General features: G+C 39.1%; 1 protein-coding gene across 4 annotated transcripts; it reads left to right on the top strand.

Annotated features, from left to right (window-relative positions):
* The first annotated feature begins 1,382 nt into the window (after nt 1-1,382).
* Nucleotides 1,383-15,984, top strand: ZNF200 (zinc finger protein 200). 4 transcript variants are annotated; one of them, XM_077142029.1, is made up of 5 exons: nt 1,383-1,828; nt 2,532-2,850; nt 3,986-4,053; nt 4,391-4,520; nt 13,272-15,984. In XM_077142029.1, the coding sequence occupies exons 2-5, from the start codon at nt 2,604-2,606 to the stop codon at nt 14,027-14,029; spliced, it is 1,203 nt and encodes a 400-aa protein (XP_076998144.1). In that variant the 5' UTR covers nt 1,383-1,828; nt 2,532-2,603; the 3' UTR covers nt 14,030-15,984. The 4 variants fall into 4 exon arrangements, with proteins under 4 accessions (XP_076998144.1, XP_076998143.1, XP_076998146.1 ...); XM_077142028.1 differs by having other exon boundaries at nt 2,535-2,850; XM_077142031.1 differs by having other exon boundaries at nt 2,535-2,850; nt 13,275-15,984.
* The last annotated feature ends 1,737 nt before the right edge of the window (nt 15,985-17,721 follow it).

Raw genomic sequence — 17,721 nt, forward strand, 5'->3', positions numbered from 1 at the left:
ACCAATGCTTCAATTTCTAAAGACTAGAGTATCAGGTGAGATTGCCAGGTAAATGGGTACAAATGTTTTTAATTTTAATATATAAGAAAATTTCTCATATAACATATCCTACCGCAATTAAAGCAATAATTTTCCTGCCTTCTTCATTGCTCCACAGGTGAAAACAGGGTTTCCTTTCTTGACTGGTCACATGGTTAAGCATCTTTGCAAATGCTAATAGCCACTGAGTTTTTCTCCTCTGTCAATTGGCTTTTACCTCTGTCTTGCAGTTAGCAGGCGCTCTTCGTACATTGAGGATGCCTAATTCTTTCTCTAGACTATGTTCTTTCCAAGCTATTATTCATTTGACTTTGTTCATACCGTTAAAAAATCTTCTAAGTAGTCACACAGGTTTATAGTTTCTCTTAAGGCATCTCAGTTTCCTCTTTTGACTCAATGTTAAACTTAATGTTCTCTTAAATTTTCTTGTATTGTTTATTAAATTCCACCTTTGTATGTGATAGAAGGGAGTTTACTCTGTTTCCCTAAGAATAAACAATTTTGTTGCTAACACCATCTATTTTACACTATATTGAAATGCTATCCTTTCATATAGGTTCACAAACAGACAGGCCAATTTTTGCACTTACTATTCTTTCCTACTGATTTATTTGTTCACTCCGAGTTCAAGTCATAGTGCTGTTCGAAGAGATTTTGATGTACGGAGAAACAAACACCCTCTCACTGTTTTTTAAAGCTTTTTTGATGTCATACAGGTTTGAAACTAGTCTCTTTATAAAACATTTTAAGCCGCGGATGAGCCAGCTTTAAGAAAATGCATTCATTTAAACTTCTACTTATGTCATCATGCTGGAGGCTGGTGTTGCATAGATGAATGACGCAATCCCAGCTCACAGGATGTCTCAACTCTGATGAGTGAGTGCCTCGCTAGGCGATGAATCAACCTAGTATGTGGGAACATTGCAGAGACGAAAGGCGTTACGCCTACGTGGGAAGCTAAAATTGGGAACCAAAGTAGAGACAAACGTGAGCGAGTCTAACTTCTTAGAAAACGAGGCCCAGACTGCAGGAGAGAAGTTAGCAAGCTGGGGATGGGAAAGGGAAGTGGTAAGGTTAGCCAGCTCTCATCTATGGGCCGCCCCCGCCGGAAAGCGCTGCTGGGGTTATACCAAGGACAAGGTGCAGACCTCCGCCGACCCCACCCTCTTCACTTCCGCGGTGCTGTGAAACACCCCGGATGCTCCGGCGGAAGCAGCGTCGGCTTCGAGCAGACCTTCCGGTACGAGAGAAAGCCCCTTCCGGCCCTGACTGGGCCCCACCCCAACCGACGTTGCCTACTGTTCTCCCATTGGCTGATTTTACTGAACTACATTTCCCAGGAGGCCATGGAGTTGGGATGCCCGCGCTTGGAGCCAGCCCATCATGGAAGTCTGGAATAAGCCTCCTGTTTTCCGTCTCGTAGGCAGAGCCCCAGAGTGAGAGACTGCTGCCAGTCTGACCTCCTCCCGGCCCTGTGAGCTCCGCCGGCTGGCCTCGGCTTCTCCAGAGCTGACTGCTCGCTCCGAGCGGGGAGACCAGGCTTCCGCACCGGAAACGAGGCACCGGGCGTGACGTCACGGCCGCGGAGGCACTGGCCTCCCAGAAGGCATCGCGTCCCCGCCGTCTTCCCAAACTGCGCCGCGCTCCAATAGTTGCTGGTGACTTGCGGGGACACTCCGAAGGGCGAGGCAGGGCGCGTCCTCTGTCGTCTAGTTTCCCGGTTTGTCCCCGAGCCTGGGTCCGTGGGCTGGTCCCGGTGAGCACCCACGGGTGGCGGAGGCCCCGAGAGGTGAGGCGGCTCGGTGAGGGCGGAAACCGGGCTGAGGCGGTATCTGGCAAGTAGAGCGTGGTTTGCTGGGGAAGCCAGGGCCGATGGGGAACCGGCTGAACGCTCCCTTAGCTGACGGGAGAGGCCCGTTCTGGGTCTGGCCCGGGGGGTCCGTAGTGGGGCGTTCTCTGCTGCTCGCAGCAAGGTTTTGTCGGCGGTAAGGAGTCAGCCTGACACGTATGAATACCTTTTGCGGCCTCGCATTTGCTCCCTTGGAGAGCCATCAGCCGTCCCCAAAGGTCACGGGAGGGGCGCTATTTGGCCGCATTTAGTGGCCAGGCTGGCTTCTCAGCAGATGCCCTCAGGGATTTCCCGAAGTTTCTGTCTTCTGGCTCGTTGCTCTTTCTTCTAGCAGTGAGTTAACTGCTCTTGCCAGTGGGTTTTGCACTTCATAATTCCGAGGAACATGGCCTTTGGCTCGCTGTCTGGTGCCTTCTCTTCCTTTAGTTTGACCTTTGAAATTTGGCATCCTTTGGTTCTCCTTCTCAGGATCTCCCTCTTAGGCATTGCGAATAATACACTGTTGGGGGACGTTCAAGTCCATGCCCAGATTAACTTTCCTTTCTGATTCAGATCCTATATGGCCGTACCAGTCAAGCCATATATTGGGGTGTAGTCGTGTCCTGCCTGGTCTTTTGGGTAACCCATAGTTTCTCTTGTCTAGCAGATTCTCTTCAACAAGAGGTGCCTCTTGGAGCCCTACAAAAACGAGTGTGGTGTGTGGGTGCCAGGCATCATGGCTGCAAAAGTGGTTCCTATGCCCCCAAAGCCAAAGCGGTCGTTTATACTGAGAGTTCCTCCGAACTCCAAACTGGGCCAAGATCTACTTCGAGATGCCACCAGTGGGCCCAAAACCATCCACCAGCTGGTGCTGGAGCACTTCCTCACCTTCTTGCCCAAACCAAACCTGCTCCAGCCCAGTCAGAAAGTCAAGGAGACCTTGGTTATCATGAAGGATGTGAGCACAGGCCTTCAGAACAGAGGTGAGAAGTAAATCTGTTTCCTTTGAAGAGAGTGGGGCAATACTGGAGACTGAGATAGGCTTCTGTGTTAGCTGATAACGAACTGAAGTTAGAATGGTGGATATTGAAAAAGAATTTGGTTCTATTACATCTGTATGTTCTTGTCAAACTTGAGCATACCAGGTTGTGCTGGGTGTATATAAAGTCACAGAATAAACAGGTGCGTCTTTCTGTATTGTCAGTTTTACTCAAATATTCTGTTAGAAGACGTCTCTTTAGGATAAAGAAATACGAGAATTATCAAGTTTATTTCAGTTTATGTGGCATTTTAGAGAATTTGTGTTTGCCATGGACTTCTTCATTCTTTGCCTTTCCTGAACCTCCCCTTTAGTAATATCCTCTGTGGGAAGTGTTAAAAGGTGATTAAGGGAATCATTCTTTTCATACTGAAGAGACCTCAGATAGATTTAAGACCCTCGGGTTTATAGCTTGACCTCTGACTAGGGTCACAGGAGCAAAGAATGCTGTGAGTTGCCTATGAAATGAGCAAGGACATCAACAGTCCCTTCCAACAAGAGAAGGTTGGAATGGGCATAGCCAAATACCCCTAAACAGTGGGAGAAAGATCAGAGGTAATGATGGAGTTATATAGAGAAGGTCAGGTGTAACAAATGAGTATGATTGCAGAATCACTATGTTAATATTTCTTTTAGGCTCCAGTACCTTAGAGCACCTTCAAGTAAAAATCTGAAATGGTGGAATTGTAATCCATACCAAACTCTGAAATCTGTTCTACACTAATGGTTGCTATGAATTTTGAAATTTATTGCTTTTTAGTATATATGTTATTTTTCACAAAAAAGAAAAAAATGTATTTCTTCTAGCCTCCAGTGTTCTGCAACAGCTGGAAGGAAAAATCTGAAATAGTGGAATGGAAACCTAAATCTGTTCTGTATCTACTTGTTGAAGTGTACTTTGAGAATCACTACTTTTTTTTTGTTTCTTTTTATATATGTTACATTTAACAGTAAAAACATTAAAAAGAAAAAGAGCAGTGACAGCGTGACCTAAAGCTGTGGGTAGAGTCCCTGTATTACAGTCACTGCATTGTCATTAACTACAGCTTTCTCTTTCTTTGTGCATCCTTGTCCCTTAGTGAACCTTCTGCCTAGAGGAGTCCAGCAGGAACAGGAGACAGTGTCGTGTTTGAAAGCTGAACCTGAGGTGGGTTTGGTTTTCCCATTCTCCATTTGAGTTGCATCCATCACTTCTGTTCTTACAGTCTTCCCTGTTCAGCCAGTGTACACATAAAAATACATCCTTTGGAATCACAAGAAATGTAGGCTAATTCTTTACTACCTCCTTGGACATCTTTCTTCTGGTTTTCCTCTGCTCCTCACTAACCCTGACCTTCTCCTGTCTGTGCTATATCTGAATGGGCTTGTAGATCCATTTCCCCATCCCTTTTCCCCTTCCCTTGATCTTTGTGTCTCAGTGTCTTACCAGTAGGGCTTCAAGAACATCAGTTACTAAAGGGAAAGGGGGCTTTTTGCTCTTTCAGGAGCTGGTGGTGTTTGAGGATTTGAATGTATTTCACTCCCAGGAGGAATGTGTGAGCCTGGATCTTGCTGAACAACCCACCTCGGAGAAAGAAGAAGAAGAAGGTGATGTTGGGGAGATGGTGTTACTAGGTAAGAAATCAAGTGTCTTGAGTGTTCAGTTTGTAGCTTATGGGAAAAGCACGTCCTCCTTTTTGACGCAGACTTTTGATGCCAAGCACATTTGCACAGTTGATTTCTTTTTGTTTTATCCCACGTGGCAGAGCCTGCACCAGCTCTGGTGGCCATTTTCCTTATATCTTCAGAGGAGGGCAAGGAGGAAATTTCTTTTGGTGAACTAGATCTGTGGCTGCTGTACTAACTTCAAGCAGTCACAGAAAATGTAGGCAAACTATTTCTGTGCCTGTGTTCCAGATCTAGTGTTATTCTCACAGCAGGTGTATTTTAAATTAGTTTTTTCATTGGACATATGTCTGACTCTTCTTGATGTTCAAAAAATGTCAAGCACATACTTGTATAAGTAAAAATATATTCCACCATTGATGAAAATAATGTCTAACATTAAGCACTTATATGCTGTGACTAAGTACTAGTCTAAGTTCTTTATATACATTTATCGTCTTGTGTATTTATCACAGTAGTACTGTGGGGTATAGAAATTATTATTGTTTTACAGATAAGGGAGATGAAGCAGAAAGCGGTTGAGAAATTAGCTAAAGGAGCAAGTAGCAGACAGGGAGGGCTTTAGACTTAGGGATGCTGACATCAGAACGTGAGGCTTCGTCCAGACCTCTGCTACCTCTTTGCTGCATTTCCCATAATTATGCCAGTATATTTCTTATATGGTTGGTGAATAGGGCCTTCTTTTTTTGTACCCATTTCCTAGTAGTGGTTGACAGGTGTCCCCAGTGCTACATGTGAGATTGATCTGGCAGCAGCAGCTTTTCTGCAAGCTGTTTAGAGATGCTTCGCCTTTTCCCTGAAAATATACTGCTACCCTAGAGGTAGGAGCCCTCAAAAATGTTTTTCTTTGTCCTGAATCTTTTAACCTTGCCTTCAGGGCTGTTTGTTTGTGAGACTGAAATGGAATAGAGGACAGGTTTGGGGAGCTGCCTGGGATGACAAAAGTCCATAATGGCTGTTGAATTCTGTAGTGGTATTATACTGTATGGTCTTGGGTAGTGGTGTGTAATGGGCCTAGTTAATTTTCCACTTTGGCCAGGTACTTTGGGACCCTCCTTGAGGCCCAATCCTTACACCCCACCCCCAGCCCAGTATCCTGAAGTGGATGGGTTAAGCTTATTAGTCATTCGCTAACTTCTTAAAAATGCTACTTTGTTTCTTCCTTAATCAGGGCTGGGTTCTGGAGCTGATCTTTAGTGGGTTATGAAGATGAATAGTGTTCCATTCCTGCCCTCCATGAATTTACAGTCTGGTTTCGAAGACAAATCATTTACTTAAAAATAAGCAGTGTTAAATATAAACAGTGTGAAATTTTTATAGCGGTAAAGAACTGAAACTCAAAAGTAAGGTGTAGATTTTTGGGAGTCATCAGCATGTGGGTGAAAATTGAAATTGGAACATTTGATTAGTTTGCAGAGGGAAAACTATATGTAGTTGAACCTTGTGGGGACAGAAATCGAAGGAGAGTCCTTGACATAGGAGAACAGAGAGTATGTGTCTCAGTCCAAGATCCATCAAGTGAATTACCTAGGAATAAGTAAAATTGTAGAACACTTAAATGGATTTTCAGTGAGATAATTTTTATGGTTATATCTGTTCTCTACTGTGAAAAGAGAATACACCTTTTCAAGATTCATGGAAATTGACTATATACTACACAACAAAGAAAGACTCATTTTCCTGAAAGTGGCAGTAGTATGGTATCTGATCATGATGCACTAAAACTAGAAATTAATAATGAAATGAGAAAATAAAAGTTCTTTCCACTTGGTAATTTAAACACTGTTAAGCAACCTTGGGTTGAAAGGGCAATACAAATTAAAATTGTATAATTTTTGTAGAAAACACTACATATTAGAGTCTATGGTGTAACCTAAAGAGTGCTCAAAAAAAATGGCTGTAAAAATATGTATATCAATTTTAAAACAAAAAAATTAAGACTGACTCAAAGTTAAAAAAACACAACAATAAATTAAGAACAGAAAAAAGGTATTGATAAACAGAAAACTAGGAACTAATGAGTTAAAATAGAAAAAAACAAAGGAACTAATAAGTAGAAAATTTTAAACAGAACTAGACCTGTTTCCATAGAGGAAATGGAAATTTTGAAAAACTAGCCCCTTATGAAGAAAAACTCAGAAATTTCACAGAAATTTTTTTCTAAACCATTAAAAATCAGCTAATTCAATGCTATGAAAATTTCCAGAGTATTAACAAAAGGTAGGAAAACTTTCATATTCTTTTTGTGAAATTAATGTGACAATGATAACAAAATCTGCTTAAAATTATCTAATGAAAATTGCCATGACCAAATAAATTTTATTTCAGGAATGCAAAACAATGATTTAGTATTTAAGCATCTGTTAATATAATCCATCTTATAGTAAAAAGGAGAAAAACCCTACCGTTATTTCCATAGATATTGAAAAGATACTTGACAAAATTTAAACCCTTTCATAAAAACACTTAAATAGTAGTTAATGAATACTTCCTTAATAGGGTACATGTCATCTTTTCAACTAGCATCATCTTTAATGGGAAATACTGGGAGGCATTCCTACAAAAATTAGAAACATAACAATAAGCTCACTTTCATCACTATTTAAAATTGTGTTGCAGGTAGTAGCTAGTTCAGTTAAATGAGAAAGAAATTAGGCGTATAAGAACTTGAAAGAAAGATAAAATTGTCTCTATTTACATATGATTTGTGTAGCTGGAAAGCCATAGAGAAAGCCTGAAAATTTACTGCGAACAAGAGAATTCAGTAAGGCAGTGAGATATAAAATTAATATACAGACATCATTAGCTTTTAAATATGCAAATAGGTAATCATTTAGAGATAAAATGGTAGATTTTATTACAAAAGAAACAAAAACTAGCAGTAAATTTAAGAAATGTGCAAAATTTACAAGTAAAACTTCAGAACATTTCTGAACCACTGAAAAGTAGATTTGAATGAATAGACAAATACTATGTTCTTTTCTAGGAAGACTTAAGATCATGAAAGGTGAGTTCTCCCAGGTTGATTTATAAACTTGATGTAATCCATTAACAGTTGCAGTAGGATTGGGGGTGGGGCAGGGACTAGACAATCTGATTCTCAAATTCAAATGGAAAAATAAATATGAGTAACCAGGAAAATTGAAAAGGAGGAACTGTGGAGGTGGAAGGGATTCTAGCTCTATCAGGTACTAAAGCAGTCTGTGAAGTCCCCATAATGAAAAACAGAGTGATATTGACATATGAATACAAAGGCTAGTGGAATGGAAATAGCCTCAAATACACATGGGTATTTACTGTGTGATAAAGTTGGCATCTCATATCACTGTGGTAAAGATGGAATTTCTTGATGTTAGATTTTGGGACAACTGGGTAACCATTTGGCAAATCAGAGCTTACTTTGCAAACCAAGAAAAACTTTAAATGGATCAAAGATTAAAATGTTAAAAAAATATATATGGTTGATGTGATAGGTTTTTGTACCCCCAGAAAAACATGTTCTTAATTTTAATCCATTCCTGTATTCCTCATTGTAAATAGGACCTTCTGAAGATGTTATTTTGGTTAAAGTGTGGCCAGCTAAAACAGGATGGGTCTTAATCCAGGTTACTTGAGTCCTTTATAAGCAGAAGATATTCAGTAATAGTGAACAAAAGCCACATGGAGAAGAAGCTGGAAGTCACCCCAAAAGAGAAAAGACACTGCCGTGTGCATATCCATGTGACAGAAAAAACAGGGACCAGAGATAGCTGACAGCCAGTCCCAAAATGCCAGTCTTTAGAAAGAAAGCATGGCCCTGCTGACATATCAATTTTGGACCTTTAGCCTCAAAACTGTGAGCCAGTAAATTCCCATTGTTTTAGCCAGCCCATTGTATGGTATTTCTTTTAGCAGTCGGGAAACTAAGACAGTTTTTGGTACTGACAAGTGGGGTTTGCTGCTATAACAAATACCTAAAAACATGGAAACGACTTTGGAATTGGGTAATGACAATTGTGAGGCACTTGATAGAAAAAGCCTGGATTCCTTTGAAGAGACTGTCGGTAGAAATATGGACATTAAAGGTACTTTTGAGGCCTTAGAAGGAAATTACTAACATGTTATTGGAACTGGAGGACAAAGGCTATCCTTGCTATAAAGTGGCCAAGAACTTGGCAAAATTGTGTTCTGATGTCAAATGGTTGGCAGAACTTGCCAGCAATGAATTTGGATATTTAGCCGAGAGCGTTTCCAACCTAAGTGTTAAACTTACATCCTGGTTTCTCCTTGCAGCTTGTAGTAAAATGTGAGAGGAAAGGGAATGGCTGAGAATTAAACTCTTAAGCACAAAGAAACAGAAATAGATGATTTGAAAAATTCTCAGCCTAACTAGGAGTGTGCTCTGAGACTAGGGCCACAGTGGCTCTATCAGCGGCCTCCTTGAGCTTCCAGAAAATGACTCCCAGGGAAACAGAGTTCCCTGTGAGGGTTTAACTGAACATATCTAAAGAGGGTGTGGCTGAACATGGATCCAGTCAGCCATTTCAGTGGAAGTCAGGATTGGAAATGCCGTTGTCCAGAATGGATCTGTAGAAAGTCCTTTTGTCAGATAATTTTTGTCGGTCACCTTGAACTGCATGCAAAGTCAAAAGGGTTTTTGGAAAATATATATGAGCAGAACCACTGCCAGCTTGGACTGAAAGGGGCAGAGAAGGGAGGAATTGAAGAAAGAATTACTTCAGGGGCAGAACCATGGAAGCAGGGATCTGAACCAAAAAGATCTCCTTGGGCCAAGAGAGTGGGTTCATCCACCTGTGTGGAAAGGGCAGGTCTGCCCCTACACCTGGAGGGGACAGACCTTGTGTCCTGATATTCAGGGAGCATGCTGCCACCCCAGTGCTTGAAGAGGGTGGGGTCTATGCACTGGCACTCTGCAGAGAGCTGCCATTCTGATGCTTGGAGAGAATGAGGCCTTTATTCCATGTTCAGGGAGAGCATAGCTACTGTCAAGCACTTGGAAAGAGTGGGGCTGCCTCTCCAGCTGGCCCAGAAGGCAAAACCTCAAGTCACAGTTGACTCTTTAAGACTCTGAGATCTAATGGAGTTTGCCTTCACAGGGTTCAGACTTGTTTGGGACCTTTGACCTCTGTTTTCCTTCCAATTTCTCCCCTCTGGATAGGGAATATCCATCCTGTGCCTGTCATACCATTGTATATTGGAAGCAGATAACTATTTTCTGTAGGTTTCATAGGTCCTTCACACAGAGGAAATTTGCCCCAGGACAGACCATGCCCCTGATTTTAATGAGACTTTGTACTTACCCTTGTTACTAGAATGGCTTAAGGCTTTCAAAATGTGATGGAATGAATGTATTTTGCATGTGGGAAGAACATGTCATTTTGAGGTGCACAGAACAGATTGTGGTATGTTAAATTAGGTACCACAGAAAAACATGTTCTTAATCCATTCCTGTGGATGTTAACCCATTTTAAACAGGACCTTCTGAAGAAGTTGTTTTAGTTAAAATGTGGCCCACTGAAACAAGATGATTCTTAATCTAGATTACTCAAGTTTTTTATGAGGAGAAAATATTCAGAAATAGTGAGGAAAAGCCACATGGGGGAGAAGAAGCTCAGAGTCATCAGAATCCAGAAGAGAAAAGAGAAGATGCCTCCATATGCATTGCCATGTAATGGAAACGCCAAGGCCCCGAGGATCACCAGCAGCCAGCTCCAGAATGCACAATCTTCAGTTAGAAAGAAAGCATTGCCTCACTCACACAGCAATTATGGGCTTCCCCTATCCTCAACTGTAAGCCAATAAGTTCCTGTTATTTAAGCCAACCCATTACTTAGTATTTGTCTTAGAAAATACAACAAATTAGCCAGAAAACTAAGACAAGTAAATTCCTTAATAAGCTTGGGATAAGAAGGCTTTTCTAATTAAGACTTAAAGTCCTGAATCCTTGAAAGAAAAGATTAACAAAAGTCATAAAACTAAAAAACTTAGTTTTTCAAAATTTAAAAAAACAAGCAGAATAATGTACAATAAACTGGAAAAGTATTTGTAGCTCATATTAGACAGTAGCCAAATCCTTATTTATAAAGAGCTTTATCAGATTTGTAGAAGATGAAATATTTAGCAATACATTGTATAGGGGTGGGAAAAGAAAATATTTGTATTTTCCTAAGGAAGTATTGGAAGAACACAAAGAAGTAATAAAAGTTGATAATGGTTTGGGATATGATAGGATGCCTGGGAACAGGAATGGAAGTAAGGTTTCTCAGTATATACCTTTGCATGTTTTGATTTTGGGGTCATACAAATAGTATTAACTAGTTTTTAAAAAATTTATTTTAAAATTTTGTACATTAAAGTAATATAAAATATATTATGGACACTTTAAAATAAAAAATCATTGAAGTTTCTATAGATTGTCCTCAAAACACAAAATTAACCTTTTAAAAATTAATGTAGCTGATAGGTGCACGGGTGTTTCTGTGGTAGAATGCTCACCTTCCATTGGGGTTTGATACCCAGACCGTGAACATTCCACCCTCTCCCCCCTCCCCCAAATTAATATAACCTAACACTTATTATTATTCATAAAGCACTGAGGATAATTCCTTAAAAGCTGAGAACAAAATAACATGGTGTGCTATCAGTACCGATATTTAATGGGACATTAACTAGATTTTCTAAAGCAATAAAATAAGAAAAAGGAGTTAAGAGAAATAAATATTGGAAAAGGAAGAAACCAAGATATGATTTGTGCTTGGAAAATCTAAACGGATTAACTAAAACATTGTTAAATAGTTTTAAAGTAGTTAGGAAATAAATATATAACAACCAGTAGCATTCTTAAAGAGGCACAAGATAATGAAAGATCTCATTCAGAATAGCTATAAAATAGGAATAGAGGTTTTATTTTGGTAAATGTAAAAGAAGATACTTAAATAATGGAGAGATGGTTTTAAATGGGAGAACTAAAATCACATAAAGTTATCGGTGCCCTCCAAATTTATTCTGTAAATACAGTCAGACAAAATATTTAAAAATGTGGAAGCGGGTATTTAATTAGTCTTACTGATGTTAGGGATATATTTTAAAACAATAATAAAATAATGTACTAATGAAAAACAGCCAAGATACAGAATAAAGTGAACATTTAAAAATAAGAGGAAAAGAAGACAATTATAAATGGGGCTGGGATAACGATCGTAATTTATAAGAAGATTTCAGTCTGTGCTATATATTGAATTAAACATCAGATTTTTTAAATTAAATATAAAGATAAGCCAGTAGAAGAATGGCTAGAAAACAGAGCAAAACTTTGTCAGATAGAAAAGATTGATACATTTTTTTCTGGTTTTAACAGCAGAATTACCCCAGAGGACTGTTTCAATGATAAAATATATATCACTAATTGATAAAGAGATTAAGAGCTGCATAATATATAGAATTTACATAAGTTTTTAAAAGTCGTGCCCAATGGAGGAATTACTATTTTGCAAAATCAAAATACAAAGTAAAATGACAGTGGGAAACTATTTTATACCTAGTAGATTACTTTAAATTATATCTAATGCTGGCAAGATTATGTTAAAATTGATACTCACCTATTGATAGTTATGTTGAAGTTGGTGTTGCTTCTTTGGAAAACACTATGGCAGGTTGTTTCGAGCTATAATAAAAATTTATCATATACTTTCACCAAGCATTTTCATTATCCTAAGAGAGTAATTAAAAAGACAACTGAAAAGGAAGAAAAAAAACTTTTTGGTGTGAAACTGCTAAATCCAGCAGAGTTGCATTCCAGCTTCAGTATCATCCACAAAATCTAAATGGTTGATTGCACAATTTGCTCTCACTAAGTTGCCAGAGTTTTGGGATCCCTTATCACCCCGTATGTTGGCATATATTTTTTTTTTCTATCCTAGTCTTTATGATCTTTTTTATTTTACACATAGACTTTTTTTTGGAATATCATATAAATGCAGAAAAAGTGTGCAAATCATGAGACTACAACTCAGATTTCCTCAACATAATACATACTCATCTAACTGCTACCCCAAAATACTATTACTGGTACCCCCAGGAATTCTTCTTATGCCCCCTTCCTATTCACTACTGTACTTCCTCTCTCACTATTCTCACTTCTAATAGTATGATTTCGTTTTATCAGTTGAAATAAGCACTTTAATGGCCAAAGAATGATCCATCTTGTCAGTGTGTTATACCTTCTTTATTTTTCATTTTTGAATTGTTTCCAGTTTTATATAGGATATCATATTATCTAATGCTATAGTACTGTGATATTATCTACTATATCAGAAACATGGAAGTGGTTCATCTTACCATTCTCTTACTGGAGACCTAAAAATTAGGAGTGCTGCCCTTTATTTAAGCCTTTCATCCCCTAGGCCTTAATTCAGTTATCTATATAAAGTATTTGGTCAGTATGAACTTGCTGAATGAATAATTAGTGCCTGTTCAGAAAACAGGCATAAAGTCTTTCAGTGCAGTCCCACTTGTTTTACTAAAAAAAAAGGACTGAGTTTGCATTGTAGGGGATGAAAACTTAGCCTGTATCCTGCTATTCATTGGATTATCTGCCATTCATTAGGTTTCTTTGATGGTTGTTTCATGACATATTTGACTTGTTTTCTTCATGCCTGATGTTGTCATGTGCTTCAGAAGTTATTAAATTCTCTGTTTCAGCAGTCGATGACAGTAATTGTAAGGATGAAGATCTTCAGAAGGAACCTGCAGGGAATGAAAACCACAGAGAAAAGTCTTCAGATTGTGATGAAGTGGATTGTTCCTTGGTCTCTGAAAAATCTCCAGGTTGCCATGGAAAAGAAAGGCTAAATATATCCATTCCAAAGGAAAAGAAATTGAGAAATCTTTTAGTTACCATTGAAAATGATACTCCACTAGAGGAACTTTCAAAATATGTAGACATCAATGTTATTGCACTTACCCGAAATAGGAGAACAAGGAGATGGTACACTTGTCCACTGTGTGGAAAACAGTTTAATGAAAGTTCTTACCTTATTTCCCATCAGAGGACTCACACTGGAGAAAAACCCTATGACTGTAGTCACTGTGGGAAAAGCTTTAACCATAAGACAAACCTTAATAAGCATGAGCGTATCCATACAGGGGAGAAACCGTATTCATGTTCTCAGTGTGGGAAAAACTTTCGTCAAAATTCTCATCGGAGTCGCCATGAAGGAATCCATATAAGAGAGAAGATATTTAAGTGTCCAGAATGTGGGAAAACCTTCCCAGGGAATGAAGAATTTGTGTTTCATCTTCAGAGTCATGAGACTGAGAGGCCATATGATTGCAAAAAATGTGGGAGAAGATTTGGTCGGCTGTCAAACTGTACCCGGCATGAGAAAATCCACTCAGCTTGTAAGACCCGAAAGCAGACCTGGGATTGGGAGAGATCTGATGGTCCTGCCTCAACCTGAAATGTTTCATTAAGAATTCTGAATTCCCAGGCTGTCTGAAAAGACACGATATGTGAAAACCTCATCATGGCCAAAATTGGATAAATAACCCATCTTGGCTGAAACCTCAGATAGTTAGAAAATTCACAGGGAACAACACATCCTCAAGGGCTGTACCTCAGTTAGCAACCAGGCTTTTGGGACTAAGGAGCTTTCTTTTGTGAAGCTGTGTCGCAGTGTTCAGATCCCTAACAGGAAAGGGTTTGAATGTGAGTCTGGAGGCTGTTTACCTGCGAAGCAACAAAGTGACTCATCTCTACTGAAAATATATCCATTTTTTTCCCACGTGGGAATCAAAACTTGAAAAAAATGAAGATAATGCAAAGGTCCCTATCTGAAATCACATTCTCCCAAAAGAAACAACTACTGATTTAAGTCACCAACTTCTGTTAGCAATTGATATAAGCTTCTAAGAACCTGTTAAAGCTTGAATGTTGAAAGGGATTGTTTAAATTTGGAATATAGAAATACTACAGCAACTGAATGTCAAAGACTTTGTTATTTGTATGTGGTCCTAAACTAACAGTAGATTTCAATAACAAGTTTGCAATTTGTGGTGAAAATTGACTGTTTTACAAAAATACTTTTACAATTTTAAAGGATTACAATTGGTACTGTATTCTGTTCAGCTATTAATCTCTTAATCAGCTGTCTCTTCGCTCTGAGCAATGCCTTTCCCTTGTGGGAAGAACGTAGGATGGCTCAGCCCCAGCCACCCAGCCCACCACTCTAAAATCTCTTCAGAATCTTGTCCCTCTGCTGAACCTACATCTTACCTACCAGGAAGGAAACCCCAAGACCCTGAAGAGGAGAGCAAGATGCGAAGACAGGAAGAAGTTGGCTTGGCTCCATGGTTGGTCAATAGACTCACCATGTTCACCTGTATGCAATCCTCAGACCTATGGCAATGGGTTGTCACTACCCCAGAAGGCAGTGAGTTTTAATTTTAGAAATCATGCCTCTGGTGGGTTGCTCACATTGTTTTCTGGAGAAAAGATCACATGTCTTCTGGATTGTGGATATTTGTTACAGTCTTTGGCCTCCTAATATCCAGGCCCTCCCGAAGTGCCTGCCCAGAGGCAAGGCCAGTGGTGTCCTCATAGACCAATCCCGTGGGGTGGTCTAGGCATTCTTTATCAGTTTTGCTTGTTTCAGGTTTCCCAAAGTTATACATTAGAATTTTGATTAAAATTAAGTTAATCCTATAAACCACTTAGGAAAAATTGTAAACTTTACATAATTTGATTTTTGTTTCCCATCCAGAAACACCACCTTTTCATTTATTAGAATATTATTTTACTGAGTAAATTTGTCTGATTTTCTTTAAGTCCTTTACAGTTTTATTTTTTGTAAATAGTCTTTTCCACTGTATTTTTCTAGTTATTCCTATTCTTACACAGGAAAGTTATTTTTAATTACATATTTGTGTAGCCAGCCACCTCATTGATTATTTTCAGTAATTTCTCAGTTTGTTTCTCTGTAAAATTGTACATCCATAAATTATAGTTTTGTTTTTTCTTTCTACTTACTGGCTTTTGGGTTGTGTGTGTGTGTGTATTTTAAGCAATTCTGTTGAGTTTGCACATCATATAATCCATCCAAAGTATACAATCAGTGGTTCACAATATCATCACTTTTGGTGGTTATTTTTAAACATGCGCTTCTAAGTTTAGTTGTTTTGGTAAAAAGCTTATTCAAAGAAAGAAGTTTTATGATAAAATTCAGCACTGTTTGCAAACAAAACACCACCAACACTTAAAGGGCTTAGAAAAACTATCCTTTAATGACCATTTCAAGCCACTGTTTAAAGCCAGGGACAAAAAAACACCGCTAGCAATGTTATTCTCTTTTTCTGAAATCTGGCCAACTAGGGCAGGGACCACCATTGTGACTGTATATGAGGGGACAACCACGTGGAGCCTCTAGATTTCAGGTCCATTCTCTCTTGAATCCACTCTAGACCTGACTTCAACCCCACCAGTCGACTGAAACTGCCTTTGTCATATCTTCTCCAGTTTCCTGAGCCCAACGTTCAAATATCAGTTGGACTTACATCATCTCTCTGCAGTGTTTAACACCATTGATCACTTCCTTCATAAAACTTTTTCCCCACTTGACATCCAGGTCATCCCTCGCTCCCAGCTTTTTCCCAACTTCATGACTACTCCTTGGACTTCTTTGTTGCATTGTCCTCCTTTCCCTGAACCTCTAAAGTAGTAGTTCTCAATCTTGGCTGCCCGTTAGAATCACCTGAAGAGCTTTCAAACGTCCTGATACCAAGGCTGCATCCTAGACCAATTAAAACAGAATCTCTGGACGTGGGACTCTCGGTTAGAAACACTGTCGTAAATGCTGAAGTGTCCCAGGGTACATTCCATAGCCCTCTTGTCTGTTTTGTGGAACTAACTCTACATCAGAGATTTGCTACACTTGTTGCACAATAGAATCAACTAAATCCATTCCAGAATAACTAGTGCCTGTGGTCTGCCTCCAGAGATTATGATTTCATTGGTCTGGAGTGGAGCTGAGGGGTCAGAACTGTTTAGAAGCCCCCAGGTGATTCTAATGTGTAACAAGGTTTAGCGCCACAGCTCTAAGTCAATGTGCATCAGTGTGCCTGAGCAGACTTGTTAAAACAGATTTGTTGACCCATCCCTAGAATTTCTGATTAAGTAAGTCTTGAGGGGGGTCAAAAGTTTGAATTTCTAAAAAGCTTCCTACTATGCTCAGTATGCTGGTCTTGGGATCACATATTCAGATCCACTGCTTTACATCAGTGCTTCATAACATTGGCTAAGCATTTGAATCATCCGGAAAGCTTTTTAAAATCTCAAAACCAAGAATGCATCCCAAACCAATTAACTCAGTATCTTCGAGAATAGGACCCAGGCATCAGTAAGTGTCAAACTCCTCAGGTGATTTCAATGGTCAGCCAAAATTGAGAACTGCACTGAGTTCATCAAATTTTATGTCACAAATGCTATCTATATACTTATGTCTCTCAAATGTGTATGTCAGGTTCCAACCTCTCCCCTGATGTCTAGACCCTACATACAGCTGATGCTTGACAGTTCCACGTGGATGTCCAATGGGCATCTCAAATTCAACATGGCTAAAACAGAGATCTTTGTTTTCCCCACCGTTGTTCTGAAACAGTGTTTATCATGGAAGAAAGCAAATGATCGTGTAATATTCTATTATTCTTGATGGCATTGAGATTGTCTCAACATGGGAAAAAGAAGAAAAGATTTATTATCAAAGAGGTGAAGATAAAACTGCTGTCTGGAATTTGAATACAAAGTATCAGTATAAATTTGTGATTTTGTTTTACATTTTCATTATGGTATACTATACATAATGTAAACCCATTTAACCACTTTAGGTGTACTATTGAGTGACATTAAGTAAATTGACAATGTTGTATAAATTTCACCACTCTCTTTTACCAGAACATTTTCATCATCCCAGGCATAAAATCTGTACCCTTTAGTAACTCCCCATTGACCCACCACTACCTCAGCCCTGGGAACCTATAATCTACTTTCTTTATCTGTGATTGCTTATTCTAATTATTTCATATAAGTGAAATCACACAATATTTGTCCTTTTGAGTCTGCCTTATTTCACTCAATATGAAGTCTTCAGGGTTTATC

The sequence above is a fragment of the Tamandua tetradactyla genome, chromosome 23 (assembly GCF_023851605.1).
Source record: "Tamandua tetradactyla isolate mTamTet1 chromosome 23, mTamTet1.pri, whole genome shotgun sequence".
Lineage (NCBI taxonomy): Eukaryota > Metazoa > Chordata > Mammalia > Pilosa > Myrmecophagidae > Tamandua > Tamandua tetradactyla.

Coding starts and splice junctions, on each gene's coding strand:
- ZNF200 (XM_077142029.1), top strand. CDS start 2,604: ATGGCTGCAAAAGTGGTTCCTATGCCCCCAAAGCCAAAGCGGTCGTTT. Junction 2,851..3,985: donor CACAGGCCTTCAGAACAGAG/GTGAGAAGTAAA, acceptor CTTGTCCCTTAG/TGAACCTTCTGCCTAGAGGA. Junction 4,521..13,271: donor TGGGGAGATGGTGTTACTAG/GTAAGAAATCAA, acceptor TCTCTGTTTCAG/CAGTCGATGACAGTAATTGT.